Raw genomic sequence first — 19459 nt, forward strand, 5'->3', positions numbered from 1 at the left:
CCAATCGATAGGCATTGATTGGTGTGGGCGAGCGGCGGTGGCCATGTCAGAGTAGAGCAGGCCCTCACTCAGGGAGATTCATGCCAAGCCCTCTGTATTTACAGTCCACTGGAGAACACCCTGACAGGGGCCCTCAATCACCACAAATGGATCCACTTCACTTAAACAGAACCTAACAAAAAGTTGACTGCTTTGTTGTTTCAATCACTGGTTTAGTGTTTTTTATAGATTTCCGTATGTGTGTGTGTGTGTGTGTGTGTGTGTGTGGCGACATTCCCAGAGAGTTGACCATTGAGAGGCCTGTGACCTCTTGCTACTCTGATCAGGCCCAGTGTGTCTGTTCAAGTTGTGTTGCACTATGGTGGGTAAAGCTGTCTCTGGTCACAAGGAACAGATATTTACTATTTCACTGCCGAACGCTCAGGACTGTTGCCCTTTGTAGTTTGCCTGCCACAGCTGTCCCCCTACCCCCACCTTTGTTTCCTCATGCCTCTGTCTCTTGCTGCTGCTGAAGTATTCATCACTTCATTAAGTCTGCTGGGGCGGGGTGGATGATTCTTTCCCGGGTCTTGTTTTCTATATCTGCAGAGAGAGGGAAGTCCTGATAGTGTAGCTCCTATGTTATGCTGCTGCTCAGTGGACACCAATCGGTTGAGTTGCAGGGCTGTGTGACCGTGGCCCCTTGAGTGTGACTGGGGCTGGTGCAGGAGCTGAGGTTAGGACAAGAGCCAGGGCTGGAGCCAAGGTTAGGAGGACTGGAGCTGAGGTTAGGACAAGAGCCAGGGCTGGAGCCAAGGTTAGGAGGACTGGAGCTGGGGTTAGGACTAGAGCTGGGACTGGAGCGCGGGTTAGGGCTGGAGCCCATGTTAGGACTGGGGCTGAGGTTAGGACTGGGGCTGAGGTTAGGACCGGGGCTGAGGAGCACAGGTTAGGAGGACTGTTGCTTGGTCTAGAGCCCGGGTTAGGAGGGCTTGGCGCCCGGGTTAGGAGGGCTTGGCGCCTGGGTTAGGAGGGCTTGGCGCCTGGGTTAGGAGGGCTTGGCGCCTGGGTTAGGAGGGCTTGGCGCCCGGGTTAGGAGGGCTTGGCGCCCGGGTTAGGAGGGCTCAAACCAGGCATGTGCATAACTTCTAGAAGGTTGATCAACTTTGTTGCACGCAAATAGGCTTATTGTTTGTTTGGGGGAAATGGGATGTGTTTAATGGACAGGACCTATAATAACGGCTAATAAAAACATAGGCCTAATGATAAAACCGATGGATTTGCCATAGCAGCATGTCATCTAATATGTTTAGTTTACTCATCAACGAGGTGGCTACCATTTATCAATCACTCGTTCAATAGCCAAGCATGCTCGAAAGTTAGATGGTTGAACAGTGTTTCCTCCGACACTGGTGCGGCTGGCTCCCGGGTTAAGCTGGCGGGTGTTAAGGAGAGCGGCTAGGCGGGTCATGTTTCGGAGGACGCATTACTCCACCTTCGCCTCTCCCGAGCCCGTCGGGCAGTTGCAGCGATGAGACAAGATCGAAATTGGGGAGAAAAGAGGGGTAAAATACACACACAAAAAAACACAGTCATGTATTGATAAACAAACTATTGAGCTACAGTTCAAAAAGTGTGGGCAGTAGCATTTACTTTTAAATTGTTCAAAAGGACAATGAATCTTGGAGAGTGCTCGGCCTGTGTTTGGCACTAGCTAGGTGGCTTGCATTTTTAGTTTGGAAAAGTCACTGTAGCGTTCTGCCCACATCGCTACAGAAATGTGATCAAATTTGCCATTGCGCTTTCTTTTAGGAACTATCATGGCCCAGTTAAAACCATACAACAAATGTATGGTTACCATCCTTATTCCAAGATGGCATAGCAGTTCAGACGTCTTTTGTCCTCGTCTTGTCGTGTCCCATATATATATATATATATATATATATATATATATATATATATATATATATATATATATATATATATATATATATATATATTTACAACTTTCTTCGCATACATTTTTATATATTTTTTTTTATTTTCCATAAACTCATCTTCAAAACACTCTCCTGCAACCCGCCTCACCAATTTATATATTTTTTTAAAGAAAGTATTATTTACCTCAAATCTGTAATGCTCCATAGAAGCTAACCAGAAGTTAATCCAGAAGCTAACCAGAAGTTAATCAGAAGCTAGTTAGCTTCTTTTACTGGCTAATCGTTAGTATTCAGCTGACCACGGTTTGTGGTCATCAGCTATCCTTTAGCTCGAAAATCTATCGGCAGTTTTGTACGGCGCGGCTCGGACCGGAACATACCGGACCTATTTTTCCCTCCACGTCCCCGGATTTCAACCGCTAACTCTGGACATTTATACCTGGATCTCACAGCTAGCTAGCTGCTATCCGTGTGACTATCGGCTTAAGTCGATTCCGGAGCAAACATAAATTATTCCGGAGCTAGCCAGCTGAAGAGTTCCATCAGTCACTCCTGGGCTACAATCACCTATCCGGACCCGTTTTACTGCCAACGCGGAGCCCCACCGGGCCTTCACAACTGGACTACCGACGTTATCTACCCGAGGGAGTTATCCGGCTGGCTCCTCCATCGGGACGTTACCTGAACGCCCATCTGCGGTCCGCTAATCGTTAGCTGTCTTATCGGCTGCTATCTGAATAGACTTATCGGACAACTTCTTTTTATTTATTTAAATTTTTTCTTGGGCCTCTTTTTTGCAAATTGGATTGATCTCCTCTACCACACGGAACCCCACTAATCCTACCGACGGAAACGCACGAGGTGGCTAAAAACAGACCTCCGTCCTATGCTAGCTTGCTACCGATGGCCCGGCTAGCTGTCTGAATTGCCGTGACCCCAACCAACCTCACTACTCACTGGACCCTTTTGGTCACTCGACTACGCATGCCTCTCCTTAATGTCAATATGCCTTGTCCATTGCTGTTCTGGTTAATGTTTATTGGCTTATTTCACTGTAGAGCCTCTAGTCCTGCTCACTATACCTTATCCAACCTATTAGTTCCACCACCCACACATGCGATGACATCTCCTGGTTTCAATGATGTTTCTAGAGACAATATCTCTCTCCTCATCACTCAATACCTAGGTTTACCACCACTGTATTCACATCCTACCATACCTTTGTCTGTACATTATACCTTGAAGCCATTTTATCGCCCCCAGGCCCTGCAGTGCCTAGCTCCACTCCTATTCCCCAGGCGCTCTCTTTTGATGACTTCTGTAACCATAATAGCCTTGGTTTCATGCATGTTAACATTAGAAGCCTCCTCTCTAAGTTTGTTTTATTCACTGCTTTAGCACACTCTGCCAACCCGGATGTTCTAGCCATGTCTGAATCCTGGCTTAGGAAGACAACCAAAAATTCAGACATTTTCATCCCAAACTACAACATTTTCAGACAAGATAGAACTGCCAAAGGGGGCGGTGTTGCAATCTACTGCAAAGATAGCCTGCAGAGTTCTGTCCTACTATCCAGGTCTGTACCCAAACAATTTGAACTTCTACTTTTAAAAATCCACCTCTTAAAAACAAGTCTCTCACCGTTGTCGCCTGCTATAGACCACCCTCTGCCCCCAGCTGTGCTCTGGACACCATATGTGAACTGATTGCCCCCCATCTATATTCAGAGCTTGTGCTGCTAGGCGACCTAAACTGGAACATGCTTAATACCCCAGCCATCCTACAATATAAGCTTGATGCCCTCAATCTCACACAAATGATCAATAAACCTACCAGGTACCACTCCAAAGCCGTAAACATGGGCACCCTCATAGATATCATCCTAACCAACTTGCCCTCTAAATACACCTCTGCTGTCTTCAACCAAGATCTCAGTGATCACTGCCTCATTGCCTGCATCCGTAATGGGTCAGCGGTCAAACGACCTCCACCCATCACTGTCAAACGCTCCCTGAAACACTTCAGCGAGCAGGCCTTTTCTAATCGACCTGGCCGGGGTATCCTGGAAGGATATTGATCTCATCCCGTCAGTAGAGGATGCCTGGTTATTTTTTTACATTTTTAAATGCCTTCCTAACCATCTTAAATAAGCATGCCCCATTCAAGACATTTAGAACCAGGAACAGATATAGCCCTTGTTTCTCCCCAGACCTGACTGCCCTTAACCAACACAAAAACATCCTATGGCATCCTGCATTAGCATTGAACAGCCCCCGTGATATGCAGCTGTTCAGGGAAGCTAGAAACCATTATACACAGGCAGTTAGAAAAGCCAAGGCTAGCTTTTTCAAGCAGAAATTTGCTTCCTGCAACACTAACTCAAAAAAGTTCTGGGACACTGTAAAGTCCACGGAGAATAAGAAATACTGTCACCACTGATAAATCCACTATACTTGAGAATTTCAATAAGCATTTTTCTACGGCTGGCCATGCTTTCCACCTGGCTACTCCTACCCCGATCAACAGCACTGCAGCCCCCACAGCAACTAGCCCAAACCTTCCCTATTTCTCCTTCTCCCAAATCCAGTCAGCTGATGTTCTGAAAGAGCTGCAAAATCTGGACCCCTACAAATCAGCCGGGCTAGACAATCTGGACCCTTTCTTTCTAAAATTATCTGCCGAAATTGTTGCCACCCCTATTACTAGCCTGTTCAACCTCTCTTTCGTGTCGTCTGAGATTCACAAAGATTGGAAAGCAGCTGCGGTCATCCCCCTCTTCAAAGGGGGGGACACTCTTGACCCAAACTGCTACAGACCTATATCTATCCTACCATGCCTTTCTAAGGTCTTCGAAAGCCAAGTCAACAAACAAATTACCGACCATTTCGAATCTCACCATACCTTCTCTGCTATGCAATCTGGTTTCAGAGCTGGTCATGGGTGCACCTCAGCCACGCTCAAGGTCCTAAACGATATCTTAACCGCCATCGATAAGAAACATTACTGTGCAGCCGTATTCATTGATCTGGCCAAGGCTTTCGACTCTGTCAATCACCACATCCTCATCGGCAGACTCAACAGCCTTGGTTTCTCAAATGATTGCCTCGCCTGGTTCACCAACTACTTCTCTGATAGAGTTCAGTGTGTCAAATCGGAGGGTCTGTTGTCCGGACCTCTGGCAGTCTCTATGGGGGTGCCACAGGGTTCAATTCTTGGACCGACTCTCTTCTCTGTATACATCAATGAGGTCGCTCTTGCTGCTGGTGAGTCTCTGATCCACCTCTACGCAGACGACACCATTCTGTATACTTCCAGCCCTTCTTTGGACACTGTGTTAACAACCCTCCAGACAAGCTTCAATGCCATACAACTCTCCTTCCGTGGCCTCCAATTGCTCTTAAATACAAATAAAACTAAATGCATGCTCTTCAACCGATCGCTACCTGCACCTGCCCGCCTGTCCAACATCACTACTCTGGACGGCTCTGACTTAGAATACGTGGACAACTACAAATACTTAGGTGTCTGGTTAGACTGTAAACTCTCCTTCCAGACCCATATCAAACATCTCCAATCCAAAGTTAAATCTAGAATTGGCTTCCTATTTCGCAACAAAGCATCCTTCACTCATGCTGCCAAACATACCCTTGTAAAACTGACCATCCTACCAATCCTCGACTTTGGCGATGTCATTTACAAAATAGCCTCCAATACCCTACTCAACAAATTGGATGCAGTCTATCACAGTGCAATCCGTTTTGTCACCAAAGCCCCATATACTACCCACCATTGCGACCTGTACGCTCTCGTTGGCTGGCCCTCGCTTCATACTCGTTGCCAAACCCACTGGCTCCATGTCATCTACAAGACCCTGCTAGGTAAAGTCCCCCCTTATCTCAGCTCGCTGGTCACCATAGCATCACCCACCTGTAGCACACGCTCCAGCAGGTATATCTCTCTGGTCACCCCCAAAACCAATTCTTTCTTTGGCCGCCTCTCCTTCCAGTTCTCTGCTGCCAATGACTGGAACTAACTACAAAAATCTCTGAAACTGGAAACACATCTCCCTCACTAGCTTTAAGCACCAACTGTCAGAGCAGCTCACAGATTACTACACCTGTACATAGCCCACCTATAATTTAGCCCAAACAACTACCTCTTTCCCTACTGTATTTATTTTATTTATTTATTTTGCTCCTTTGCACCCCATAATTTTTATTTCTACTTTGCACATTCTTCCAGTGCAAATCTACCATTCCAGGCCTTTTTTTGCCTTTACCTCCCTTATCTCACCTCATTTGCTCACATCATATATAGACTTGTGTATACTGTATTATTGACTGTATGTTTGCTTTACTCCATGTGTAACTCTGTGTCGTTGTATGTGTCGAACTGCTTTGCTTTATCTTGGCCAGGTTGCAATTGTAAATGAGAACTTGTTCTCAACTTGCCTACCTGGTTAAATAAAGGTGAAAATAAAAAAATAAAAGGATATGTTTTTTTGTTACCATAAAAGGAGATGGCGGGTGTTTTTGTTACCATAAAAGGTGATGGGCGTTTTCCATCCAGGGTTGTAGCTCTTTCAAGACCGCACAAATATAATATGTCTGATTTATCAATGAAAACGTATATGTTGCAAATCCTATAATCTCCACGTACGCCAGAATTTAGTACAAAATGTACTCATAGTTGATAACTGAGGCCCCTGGTGTTTGGTCTGCTGGGATCTGGTTGGGGCTGGAGTAGGAGCTGGAGTTGTTACGGTGCTCCTGGGCTGGGTCAGGTTGCTTTGGCCTCTCTGTGCTCAGTGACTCCCTCCACTGTTAGTTTGTCCTCTGGCCATAGAGTGGACCAGCACCATCTGCTACCACGCAGCAGTGCTCTGATGTCCAATTTCATGGCCGCCAGAGTGCGTGGGCAGTGCATGTATTTGGGAGGGACGGAGGGCTGAGGCATGGGCGAGGTGTGATCCAGAGCGGACACGTTTCCTTGCGCAGGAAGCACGAAGGGGATACTTTCTCATGGGGACTCCAGCGGATCCAACAAAGAGATGGGAGTATTTTGAATCTGGTTCAGGGTTGCAAAGCCTGCTGCTCTACTACCACTGTTACCAGGGCAAGCTGCTGTGGGAAGGGACAGTGCATTGAACAGTCAATGGGATGGATTTCTGTGTGTATCCAATCCCTGTGCTGCTGTCTGTTGGTGAAGAGGGGGCTGAGGGTGGCACCAGGTTGGGTTGCCCTGCGTTGCGTGGTAATCCCCGGCTGGGCACCCGGTTGGGCTCCGGGGCCGGAAGGTTCATCCTCTTGCTTCTTCCCACCCTCCTCCTTCTCATCCTGGGCCTGGGTGCCTGTCTCCTGCTGCTGCACCGGGTGCTAGCTCAGGGTTCCACATCCACATGCTCCAAAACTCCCGGTGGCCTGGATCTGAGGAGGGTGAGGAATAGGAGAGTTATCCACTGTCATACACTACAGCTACACCAAACAGAGCAGGGACGGCAGGGGGGACTGCAAACGGGGCCCCTGGGTCCTCCTGAAAGTAGGACACTCTGGGGACCATCCCTCTCCGCTGCAGGCCCTTTGCTCCAGCCAACACCTGGCCTGACTATACTCATTCTGCTGCACACCCAACCTGCCCTGCTGCCTGACAGTGCCAGCACCCAGCCCCTCCTCCTCCTCAGTATGTTCACTTTGCTTGTTTACATGACTGGCTGTTGTGCAATCGCATGCTGTGGCGCTCTTTGATTTCCCCTTAATGCAGAGATGACTGTGGCAGGCAAGACCAGGCATATCAGCTATGCTGTTGAGAAAGGGCAATAAGAGGCAAGAATATAAATGAAAACATGATGAGAGGGGAGATTAGGATAAAGTTCAGAACAGACTCCATTTTGTATATTTCAAGCACTCCGTCTCTCTCTATCCAGCTGGATGGCCCTTGAAATAATGATGGTCACTTTCCTCTTGAAACAGGCTTTTAGTGAATTATCATTAGTAATGTTCTGTTTATGTGTCTCTCAAATTCTTGGTAGAGATAATGTTCTGTTCTGGCCCTTTGCCTAAACAGTGATCGAGTACCCCTCAGGCTGTTGATGGTGGAGCAGTCTCATTGAACTCGGTTCAACTTGTGAAATGTACGAAGACCCACACGATAGATTACGAGCCTTGTTTGTGTGTGGGAGGTGGGTGGGGTGGGGGGTGGGGGGGGGGGGGTTAGCGCGGTGCGGTGGCTGGTTAGCGCGCTATTTTGTGTTTGCAGTGTTTGCGTAAGGGATTTTTGATCTGTCAGTGCCGCTGTTTGTTGGAGCGTTATGGTCTTGCTGAGCTTCGCAGCTCTGATATTCCAACAAAAGTACAACAAAAGTACAACAGTTTTAGAACCGCTGACTTTGAGACAAAGAAGATGCAGCTCATCTCCTGTCCCTCAACCTTACCCACGTACCCAAACACACGCGCTCTCAACACATGTCAGACGAGCACCGAAACTGGCAACCAGTCATATTATCATTGAGATGCACCACAGGGCACCCCGGTTTCACAAGAGAACTATTGCTACCAAAATGATCTTGTGAACTACTCTTTTTTTAAATTTTTTTTATTTTTATCAACAGCTACCATATTATGTATTCGTTTATCTTCCCGTAATAAATGTACCCATGCACAGTGAGGACTGAAATGGAGAGACTGCTCATATCCCTCTGGGGAAAGAAAACCGGGATGTTACACATAATGGAAACCACACCGATGCAGGAAGAATGCATGCAGTATAAATTGACCCCTAGCAAAGTGATAAGAGATCCCAGTCCCAGCTGTAACAAGAGACATGTCTGAAATTCCCAGCCAGGACTGAGGAGGGGGTTTATGTAGGGCGTTCTACACTGCTGCTGGTATATAGACTTGACTAGCTGTAAAATATGTCAGGGTTTTTGGAGATACATTTGTCAGTTGACGCTTGGGGCTTGCACTTTTGGACCTTTTTCTCTTACCAACCATGTTCTTTCCCACGACCTGGACTCGGTTCATTCCAGTTAAGATGCAGGCTATGATGACTACTGGTGACTTCTATAATCTGACCTGGGTCCCACCTAAACTAGACATCTCAAGTCTTTCCTAGTGTTTTAAGGATTTTGGTTGTCTCGCTATGCTGCGTTCAGAGGTAGAAACATGGTTTGTCCATAGCTGCTTATTCCGTCTTTAATAGCTCTCTTCCCCGAAACATAACTGAATTACTTCATGCTTTTCACGGAGAAGAGTAATGACCAGAGCCTTATGGAATCTGCTGCTGAAAATATTTAATTACAGTTATTGTCTGCATCTTAGTATTGATTCTTGCTTTACAGCAGTATTTGCATTTGGGAATCATTTCCATACAGTATTCATTTTTTATTTTTTACACAAGACAATTTCTGGGTTGGTAAAATTCAGATTCCTCCACTGACTCTGTGTGGCCCTAGTGATGAGGACCCTGTTGATGTACTTGAATATACTGTAATTACTCCCAATGGTTGAGTGTTGAGAGGTGCAGAACAGGGCTAGCCTCCGGGAAGAGAGAAGAAGAGAAGAACAAAACGCAGCGGAACAGGGACCTCTCCTTTCATTTTTACGGCCTTTCTTTAGAACCCTATGGAGAGCGCGGAAAGACAGACGTGTTTATGAAGGTTTCCAGATGGCCCCTCTTGCACCCCCAGTCTTTTTTTTCTTCTTCAGTTCTCTGGCCATGAAGGATTCATCAAACTCCGTGGCCAAACCACTGGGCTCGAGCTAACACTGTAGAAAATCCAGTCGGCACACGACTGGGGAAGAAGAAACCTGAGGTTAATAGACCAGGTAAACTGACCTATAACCCTACGGGAATGAGAGCACATCATCGAACCCAGTCTTAGACGGGGGAACTGACCTTTACATGGAGTTGGAGGATCAGGACCAGGATGTTCCTCTGCTGAAGGGAGAACTAACGTGGTCATGGGGTTGACTTACTCAGCCACATGGCTATGAAACATGAGAAACCAGGCACATGAGAATGGAGTTGCTCCCTGACTTGGTAAACCGCCACAGGCTCCAAGGCCAGTGGACACCATTCTGACCCAGCCATGGTTCTGTGAGACAGGAGATACTGACCCAACAATATGCGCATGCTGTACAGAGAGGGAACGCTCCCTATTTCTATCTCCTAGACCCCTCAAACTCAACTCTGGACCTGGAAGCCAGTTCCACTGCATGTGTTCATTGTTCCCCTCTAATCAGGGACTGATTTAGACCTGGGACATCAGGTGGGTGATTCCCCTCTAATCAGGGACTGATTTAGACCTGGGACATCAGGTGCGTTTAATTAATGATCAGGTAGAAACAGAAAACAGCGGACTCCGGACCTCGTAGGGTAAGAGTCGAATGCGCCTGCACTAGACGCTGTGATCAGGATGAAGCGTCTCATTTGTCACCCATTTATAGCAGCCCCATTCCTGGACTGCCTCCTGGGGATAAATGCACATAAAAGCACTGTCAGTGTCTTCTGCTATAAAGACGACAGCACGCAAGAGGCAAAGAGAGAGAGGGGAGAGTATCTTACAATCCAAACTTTCTTAGGTAATGAGAATTGTTCCCCCCCACTCCCCCCCCTTTCCTTGTGTTTTGTTGGAAAATAGTGTGGTCCACTTTCTCCCTGTCTTGATCATCAGTTGGCATTGAAGAGAATGCTACTTTATTTAGATGTGTGAGAAGCAGTTGGTTTTCTCTGTGCACTGAGCTGTCTGAGCTCAACATTCCCTCAGACAGGCCGCTGTGAATACCATGCTGCCTCAGCAGGTATTCACAGTACAGTCGACAAGCTCAGGAAAACGTGTCAGAATTCTGGTTGTATGGATAGTGGGTTGGTACAATATTCAACCCTGCACCACTGGCAGGTTGTCTGTAGCGGTCAGAACAGAACAGACCTGGCCTCAGCCTCACCATACTGTTACTGAGGTATAACCATCAGACGTTTCAGAGACCTGAAGGCACCTTGAGCATTTTTCTAAAATAACACCCAGATTTAGTATTGATTCCGGTTCCTTAACCCTGAAGGTACTGAATGGTTGTATTGAATAGCTGAATTGCAAGATCAATGGATTTAAAATCCCCAAAATGATGATATTGTCAGACATGTTGATATACTCTATAAACAATACAGTGCCTTCAGAAAGTATCCACACCCCTTGTAAAAATGTGTTTAACAAGTCACATAATAAGTTGCATGGACTCTCTCTGTGTGCAATAATAATGTTAAATATGATTGATGGACTACCTCATCTCTGTACCCCACACATACAATTATCTGTAAGGTCCCTCAATAGAGTAGTGAATTTCAAACACATTTTCAACCACAAAAACCTGGGAGGTTGTCCAATGCTTCACAAGGAAGGGCACCTATTGGTAGATGGGTACACAACAAATAATCGACATTGAATATCCCTTTGAGCATGAATGGTGTATCAATCCACCCAGTCACTACAAAGATGCATAACTCAGTTGCCGTACAGGAAGGAAACCGCTCAGGGATTTCACCACGGGGCCAATAGTGGCTTTAAAACACTTCGTTTTCTCCCATCACAGCTATTAAACTCTGAGGATGGATCAACAACATTGTAGTCGCTCCACAATACTAACTTAAATGACAAAGTGAAAAGGACGCCTGTACAGAATAAAGAATATTCAAAAAACATGCATCCTGTTTGCAACAAAGCACTAAAGTAAAACTGCAAATTAAAAATTGCAAAGAATATAAAGCGTTATGTTTAAGGCAAACACAACACATCACTTAGCACCACTTCATATTTTCAAGTTATGGGTATGCTTGTCTTCGGCAAGGACTAGGGAGATTTGTAGGATAAAAATAAACGGAATAGAGCTAAGCACAGGCAAAATCGTTCAAAAACCTTGTTCAGTCTGCTTTCCACCAGACACTGGGAGATGCATTTCAGCAGGACAACAACCTAAAACACAAGGATAAATCTCAACTGGAGTTGCTTACCAAGACGACATTGAATATTCCTGAGTGGCCAAGTTAGTTTTTTAAATTTACTTTTTCTCCCCAATTTCGTGGTATCCAATTGTTAGTAGCTACTATCTTGTCTCATCGCTACAACTCCCGTACGGGCTCGGGAGAGACGAAGGTCGAAAGTCATGCGTCCTCCGATACACAACCCAACCAAGCCGTACTGCTTCTTAACACAGTGCGCATCCAACCCGGAAGCCAGCCGCACCAATGTGTCGGAGGAAACACCGTGCACCTGGCATCCTTGGTTAGCGCCCACTGCGCCCAGCCCGCCACAGGAGTCGCTGGTGAGCGATGAGACAAGGATATCCCTACCGGCCAAACCCTCCCCAACCCGGACGACGCTAGGCCAATTGTGCGTCGCCCCACGGACCTCCCGGTCGCGACCGGTTACGACAGAGCCTGGGCACGAACCCAGAGTCTCTGGTGGCTCTTAACCACTGCGCCACCCGGGAGGCCCCCCAAGTTCCAGTTTTGACTTAAATCTACTTGACATAGATTTTCAAGACCTGAAAAGGTCTACTTTTTTTTCTCCATGCTTTTGCGAAATGAGCTCTCTTCCTTCACTGATTATCAAAGGCACTTAAATCGCCTACAATCCAATAACCCAACATTGCGACTAATAAAACATCCCATTGGTGTTTAGTCGTCTGTAGAAGGGTTTGTAATGAAGAATGGAGCGCTCCTGGATGACGTTAACAGTATTAGAGTAAAGTGTTAAGTATTAAAGTGAGGAAGTATTACTCAACTGTCTACATTGATCATCACAGGTAGGCAAGGACATATTTGGTGTTCTACACTAATTCAGTCAGACGCTGAATTTATTCCACAGACACAGTACGGTGCAAAATGCACACGCTGTCTGATTCATTATAGTCACTTCCCCGAACAGCACAACCATACAAAACAGTAAGTTATTTGTCCGAATAAACGTTTTCTCGTAAATCGCGATTACACATTTCAGATCCTCTCTCAGAAGAGTCTAAGGTGTAATTCAGCCATCTTTATGTCCATATCAATTCATTTCTGGAAAACAGTTGAAGTACCTTACTGTGATTGATTGTTTTCAATTAAAATGGTAAAATAATAAAAAGCTTCTTAGCTAAATGCAATTTCTCAATTTTGCTAGGACTGTCTGGGAGTACTCTGAGAGAGGCTCCTAATTGGAGGGATGTGTAACCTGACAACTATCAGAAAGGAGGGGAAACTCTTTGTCATTGGTATTTTTTAACTCTAAAAAAACAAGTAGCCAAACAAGCTGAAATTTCTGGCAGTCTTTTCCAACAGCTCTTACACTAAACGGGCATTAACATAATTTTCCCAATCTCACAGTATTATTCCAAACTCATAGTGTGGAAATTAATGTATAAAACACAGGACAAATGAAGCTTTTGACTGCACTGGGCCTTTAAGTCGACAAGGAAATAAGAGAATAATTTGATAAAACAGACGAGGGAGCGTGTGAGAGAGGGATTTAAAAAAAACAAAGCTGTCTTTTAAGAGACAAGTGCTTTCGCCCACTTGCGACAGTTAAGTTTAATATGCAGTGGTTAACCCACGTCATTAGTTCCCCTCACAGATAAACAAGTAGTAGAGCCTGGGTACTGTAAACTCTCTCCTTCCTGGCACGGTGGGAGCACCTTCGCTCCTCTGACAGACAGCACTATACACGCTCTGCTACAGCTGGACCTGGGCCAACGGGCGCCTCTCCATGTATGAATTGAGCGAGCTGTGAGAACACTATTATTAGCAAAGTGTACAGAGCTTTTGTTCTAGGATGTTTTCTTCCGATTCCCTGCCATGTCATGCAATGGATAGTGAGTGAGTTAACTGGAGAGTTGAGGGGCCGGGGGGGGGGGAAATCTGGCTACAGGTACAATTTGTCCTTTGCAGAATCTGTTACTGTATGATTTGCTGCAACAGGTTTCTGCAATGCTTTGTGCACTTTCTGAGAACGTATTTGCAAAGCTTTGTGCACTTTCGGAGAAAAAGCATTCCTGTTGAGTTGGCAGATCCCCCCCCCCCCATTTATTGAAAACAGTTCCTGCAAATATGTGTCTTTTTGCTTTAGAATAGGTTACATGTGCTATCCAACAGAACATGTGCAACGTATTCAGGGCTAAGTTCAAATGGATGTTTAGTTGACCACAGATGTGCAACGGCCTTGTTCATCACACGCTGATCACACCAATCACAGGTCAAGTTGGCAGCAATGTCTTTCTCTCCGTCTCTTTCTTTCTCATCCTCTACCTATGTATCCCTCTATGTATGCCAATAGTGATAATTGAAATCAATAGCTGGAATGAATGAGGTCAACGTGTGGACAACACTGTGACGAAAGGTGAGGCAGCAGTGTTTTGCGCGCGCGTGTGTGTGTGTGTGTGTTCGTTCGTGCATGCATGCATGCGTGCCTGGTGCCTGTGTTGTGTAATATTGTTTTCACCATGGCCACCACAGCACCAACTGAATTTACTACGTATCAAGTTACTGCAAGCAGGAATTTAATTTGGGTAGGTCTTTTGATAAGTGAATTGAGTTAGTATTGCAAGTATACCAATGTACTGTTTTACAAAAACCCGTTTCTAGCCTACGGATATTGTTGCACTCGCTTTGTACAGGGGTTGGATGCACATATGCCCAGGAGACAGCAACTTACCGAGTTAAAGGACTTACCGAGCTTAAACCTCATGGTCGGCCAGTCCAAGTGGATTATTATTTGTTCAGATGGTGATGAAACATAAATATGTACAAAAAAAGGAAAAATGACAAAGGCATGGCCAAACTAACAACTCAAAAACAAACTAAACAAAACCAGCAGCCTCATGACTTGCCAGCTGGGACGCTGACTGACGATCACCTGATGTGCTTATCAACCAGGCTCAGCACCCGGACAAAGTTGCTGCTGTCCCCTGTGGGAATGGAGTGTAGACGTGTTACCTGGATGGTGTGTTTGTCTAGGTCTGAACACTAACCGTGCCCCCCATATCATAACAATACTGTATGTACGGAAGTAGGCTACACATTCACAAGTATGTATTTGTCAATCAACCTCCAATTTGGCAAACACAAACATGTTGTCACACCCCAGCAAGGTGCGGGTTGAAATCTATTCAGTGTACAGAGGCTACATCCCAACGTTTGACAGAGGAGTCCTCCCTCTTCTCCCTCTTCTCCTTGCCCAGTCCTGCCACTCCTCAGGCCTCATCCCAAAACCTCTTAGCACTATTTACATAACAGTGGAGGATTAGTCGGCATGACATTTAGGCCATTTCATTCCAGAGATCTGAATCAAGGGATAAACAGGGACTCCTACGCTCTTCAGGGGGAAATATTTATCTTTGCACAGAGAGCGTCTTGAGTCCGTGTCAACACTACTGAGAGACACAATGTAATTCTTGGAAGGAAATATGTGACCGTTTTATGTGGAGGATGAGTGATTGAATGAGAAGTGAGTGTTTTATGTCTTGTATTGTGTATAAAATCACAAAAGAGCAACTGGTTGACCACGCCATCTGGAGTGGAAAGTTCCTGCACCTGTCTCTATGCGCTGCCTTCATTGCATACAGTACAAGTATATACAGTACCAGTCAAAAGTTTGGACACACTTACTCATTCAAGGGTATTTCTTTATTTGATTTTTTTTAAACTATTTTCTACATTGTAGAATAATAGTGAAGACATCAAAACTATGAAACAACCCATAGAATTGTGCAGTAACCAAAAAAGTGTTAAACAAATACATGTATTTTATATTTGAGATTCTTCAAAGTAGCCACCCTTTGCTTTGATGACGGCTTTACGCGCTCTTGGCATTCTCTCAACCAGGTTCATGAGGTAGTCACCTGGAATGCATTTAGATTCTAACAGGTGTGCCTTGATAAAAGTACATTTTGGGGATTTCTTTTCTTCCTAATGTGTTTGAGCCAATCAATTGTGTTGTGACAAGGTAGGGATGGTATACAGAATATAGCACTATTTGGTAAAAGACCAAGTCCATATTATGGCAAGAACAGCTCAAATAAGCAAAGAGAAACAACAGTCCATCATTACTTTAAGACATGAAGGTCAGTCAATCTGGAAAATGTCAAGAACTTTGAAAGTTTCTTCAAGTGCAGTTGTAAAAACCATCAAGCGCTATGATGAAACTGGCTCTCATGAGGACCGCCCTAGGAAAGGAAGACCCAGAGTTACCTCTGCTGCAGAGGACAAGTTCATTAGAGTTAACTACACTTTAGATTAGAGCCCAAATAAATTCTTCACAGAGTTCAAGTAACAGACACATCTCGACATCAACTGTTCAGAGGAGACTGCGTAAATCAGGCCTTCATGGTCGAATTGCTGAAAAGAAACCACTACTAAAGGACACCAATAAGAAGAAGAGACTTGCTTGGGTCAAAAAACACAATGGACATTAGACTGGTGGAAATCTGTGAATCCAATTTTGAAATGTTTGGTTCCAACCATTGTGTTTTTGTGATACTCTGTGTATGTGAACATATGATCTCTGCATCTGTGGTTCCCACAGTGAAGCATGGAGGAGGAGGTGTGACTGTGTGGGGGTGCTTTGCTGGTGACACTGTGATTTATTTATAATTCATTGCACACTTAACCAGCATGGCTACAACCGCATTCTGCAGCAATATGCCATCCCATCTGGTTTGCTCTTAGTGGGACTATCATTTGTTTTTCAACAGGACAATGACCCAAAACAGACCTCCAGGCTGTGTAATGGCTATTTGACCAAGAAGGAGAGTGATGGAGTGCTGCATCAGATGACCTGGCCTCCGCAATCACCCAACCTCAACCCAATTGAGATGGTTTGGGATGAGTTGGGCCCCAGAGTGAAGAGAAAGCAGCCAACAAGTGCTCAGCATATGTGGGAACTCTTTCAAGTCTGTTGGAAAAGCATTCCTCATGAAGCTGGTTGAGAGAATGACAAGAGTGTGCGAAGCTGTCATGAAGGCAAAGGGTGGCTATTTTGAAGAATCAAAAATTGTATTTATTTGATTTGTTTAACACTTTTTTTGTTTTGTTTTTTGTTACCTCATGAATCCATGTGTGTTATTTCATAGTTTATGTCTTCAATATTATTCTACAATGTAGAAAATGGTCCAAATACAGAAAAAACCCTTGGAAAAAACCTTTGACTGCTAGTGTATATTGTAGCATGTTCCGCACTGTGTTTCTACTCTTCTACCCAAGTCCCCCGAATGGAGCCGTCATAGTTTCAAGTATTATTTAGATGACATAATATACATTGTACTCTACTCCAGTAACAGAGCTCTAACTGCCTATAGTACTCTCATGTCTGTGTTGCTAACATGTCGCTCTTTCTTCCTGGACAGTAACCACCACACTATCGCCAGGCTCGGGCCACGCCAGAAGATGCAACGACACCGAGAAGGATTACTGCGTGAACGGCGGCGACTGTTACTTTATACATGGTATCAATCAGCTCTCCTGCAAGTGAGTCCTCGCCGCTATTTCTGAACTCGTCCCATGGCAACATTTTGAATTCTACTTGGACAGTTGTCTTTTCTGTTTTTCAGCCGCTGTCTCCTTATGCTCTTGTAATGACAGATCGATTGCAGGATCAAGACTCCGGTCATGTCAAGTGATTTTCTAACCCTCTCTTAGCAGAGGCCTTTTCTCTATCCCCTTCGTAAGGTTGTAATCTCCCTTTATCCCCCCCCCCCCTCCCCATCCACCTTCCAGCCCCCTCTCTCTTACAGGAGGCCCGGCATAGCTGAGGATTACAGGAAGGCATTGCCAGTATGTGCAGATGTCTATTGTAAGGGTTTGTGCCTCTTTCATGTATACTTTGGTTGCTGATAAGGAGGCTAGATTGTGGTCTGCTCGTCGTTCTCAGCCCACGTTTGGCGTGCAGGAGCCTCGCACATGAAAAGGCCTTTTTTATAAATGTCATGATTCACTGGTAGTGTAAGGAACAAATATTTACGCCAGTCGGAGGCCTCTAGCGAGCTAAATAGGATCGTTGCTTACATCACAAGACCTTTTGAAAAGAGGGTCAGATGTACAACACTGGTTTTTAAATCAAGTGCGCTAAGGACATTTTTTGTTTTTGGAAGATAAATGTTTTTCTCTTGATTGTGGAAGTGGCCACGAGGAGCTGATTGACCTTTTTCTCGGGATCAGATTCTGATTTGCGTGTGTACCGGATGTACTAGCTATATGCTAGTGTGAGCATGTTGATTTGCCTTTGACATGTGTAGGTGTGCAGCAGCTGTATGCAAGAATGTACACGGACATGCCTTTTGCACACTGGGTGTCGTCTTCGCGGCAGTCTCAGAACAGGTGAATGTTTACGGCGCGGTCATCCTGCGTAGTAACAGTTTGCGTCAATATCACAGCTTGTGCCAGGGAAAGAGTGTGTGTGTGTGTGTGGGGGGGGGGGGGGGGGGATGTTGTGTTCTACATCTCTATAATTACGTTATCACATCCTATTATAGTGAGCGTTGGTCCATTTATGTAAATATCACATATGCTTCCACGTTGGGTCTACGGTGGAGAGTGGCGCGGAGGTCCACTGGCCAGCCACTGTGTGTGTGTTCAGCTGGCCTCAGGAACACTGTTCGGCAAGCAGTGCTGCGTGGCTGCAACAGCCATTCAATAAGCTGTGTACAAATTGGAGGGAGCAATAATTCAATTGCTGCAGCTAACTGACTCCCGGTCGAGGCACGGGTCCAGAAAAGTTGAATAATGCAGGGGAGGCCCGCGGGGAATTGTTGCCCCCAAAGCCATCTCCTTCAATATAGGCCAGGCTTCAGCGGGTATTACTCACCATCTGAACAAGTCCAGCCGACAGCTGGCCCTGTTTTTATGCCCTTCACTTTGAAGTATAAAGTTCTTTAGCGGGAAGGAAAAGTTTAACGAATGACCCTGAGGGTAATTATTTCCCTGACCTGTAGCGCCGGGTTTCATAATACACAATATCGGCCACATCAGCAATGTCTGCTCGATTTAAGGATTCCTGCAAGTTCGGGGACAAAAAAACACAGACATGAACAGTGAATGGCATGAATCAGGATAGAGTACACAAGCTCTGTTGAGCTCTGCACTATAGGTTGGAGGTACTGCACATGGAAGACTCAACAGGCCATTATTCTTCATGAAGGATACGGGACTCGCTAAGGAGAACACTCTTCAGATAGCTGACTGCTAACTGCCTCTGGGTTCAATACTGTGTATTTTAGTCTAAGGGGTTTGTTTTGCCTAAATGCTAGTCGGCTATGTGTATGGGCTTGCTTGGTTTATGTTGACAGAAGATATTTAATCCTTTTTAAACACTCAAACCGATATTGATTTGTTACAATATGTGCTCTATCAGTGTGTTCTTTTATGAGGACAAATTTTAACATTTGTTGATTTTACCGTGACAGAGCATTGTTCTTTGTCATTTCTCCAGAAGCCTTTGTTGTGTGTTCCCCAGGTTAACATATCACTCAGCATGGGTAATTTGGCATGGAATAGCATAATACTCCTGGGAGGCATTT

At 45.3% G+C, this 19459-nt stretch overlaps 1 protein-coding gene across 4 annotated transcripts in view; it reads left to right on the top strand.

Moving 5' to 3' along the window:
- The window catches only part of LOC110534120 (pro-neuregulin-2, membrane-bound isoform), a 114808-nt gene that overhangs the window by 77873 nt on the left and 17476 nt on the right, over positions 1-19459 (top strand). For all 4 annotated transcript variants that reach the window (XM_021618799.3, XM_021618798.3, XM_090186897.1 and 1 more), the window contains exon 4: positions 17291-17411. In XM_021618799.3, coding sequence (XP_021474474.2) covers positions 17291-17411 — 121 coding nt within the window. The remainder of the gene's footprint in view (positions 1-17290; positions 17412-19459) is intronic.

Source organism: Oncorhynchus mykiss, chromosome 10 (genome assembly GCF_057628025.1).
Source record: "Oncorhynchus mykiss isolate SJ-2025 chromosome 10, ASM5762802v1, whole genome shotgun sequence".
NCBI lineage: Eukaryota > Metazoa > Chordata > Actinopteri > Salmoniformes > Salmonidae > Oncorhynchus > Oncorhynchus mykiss.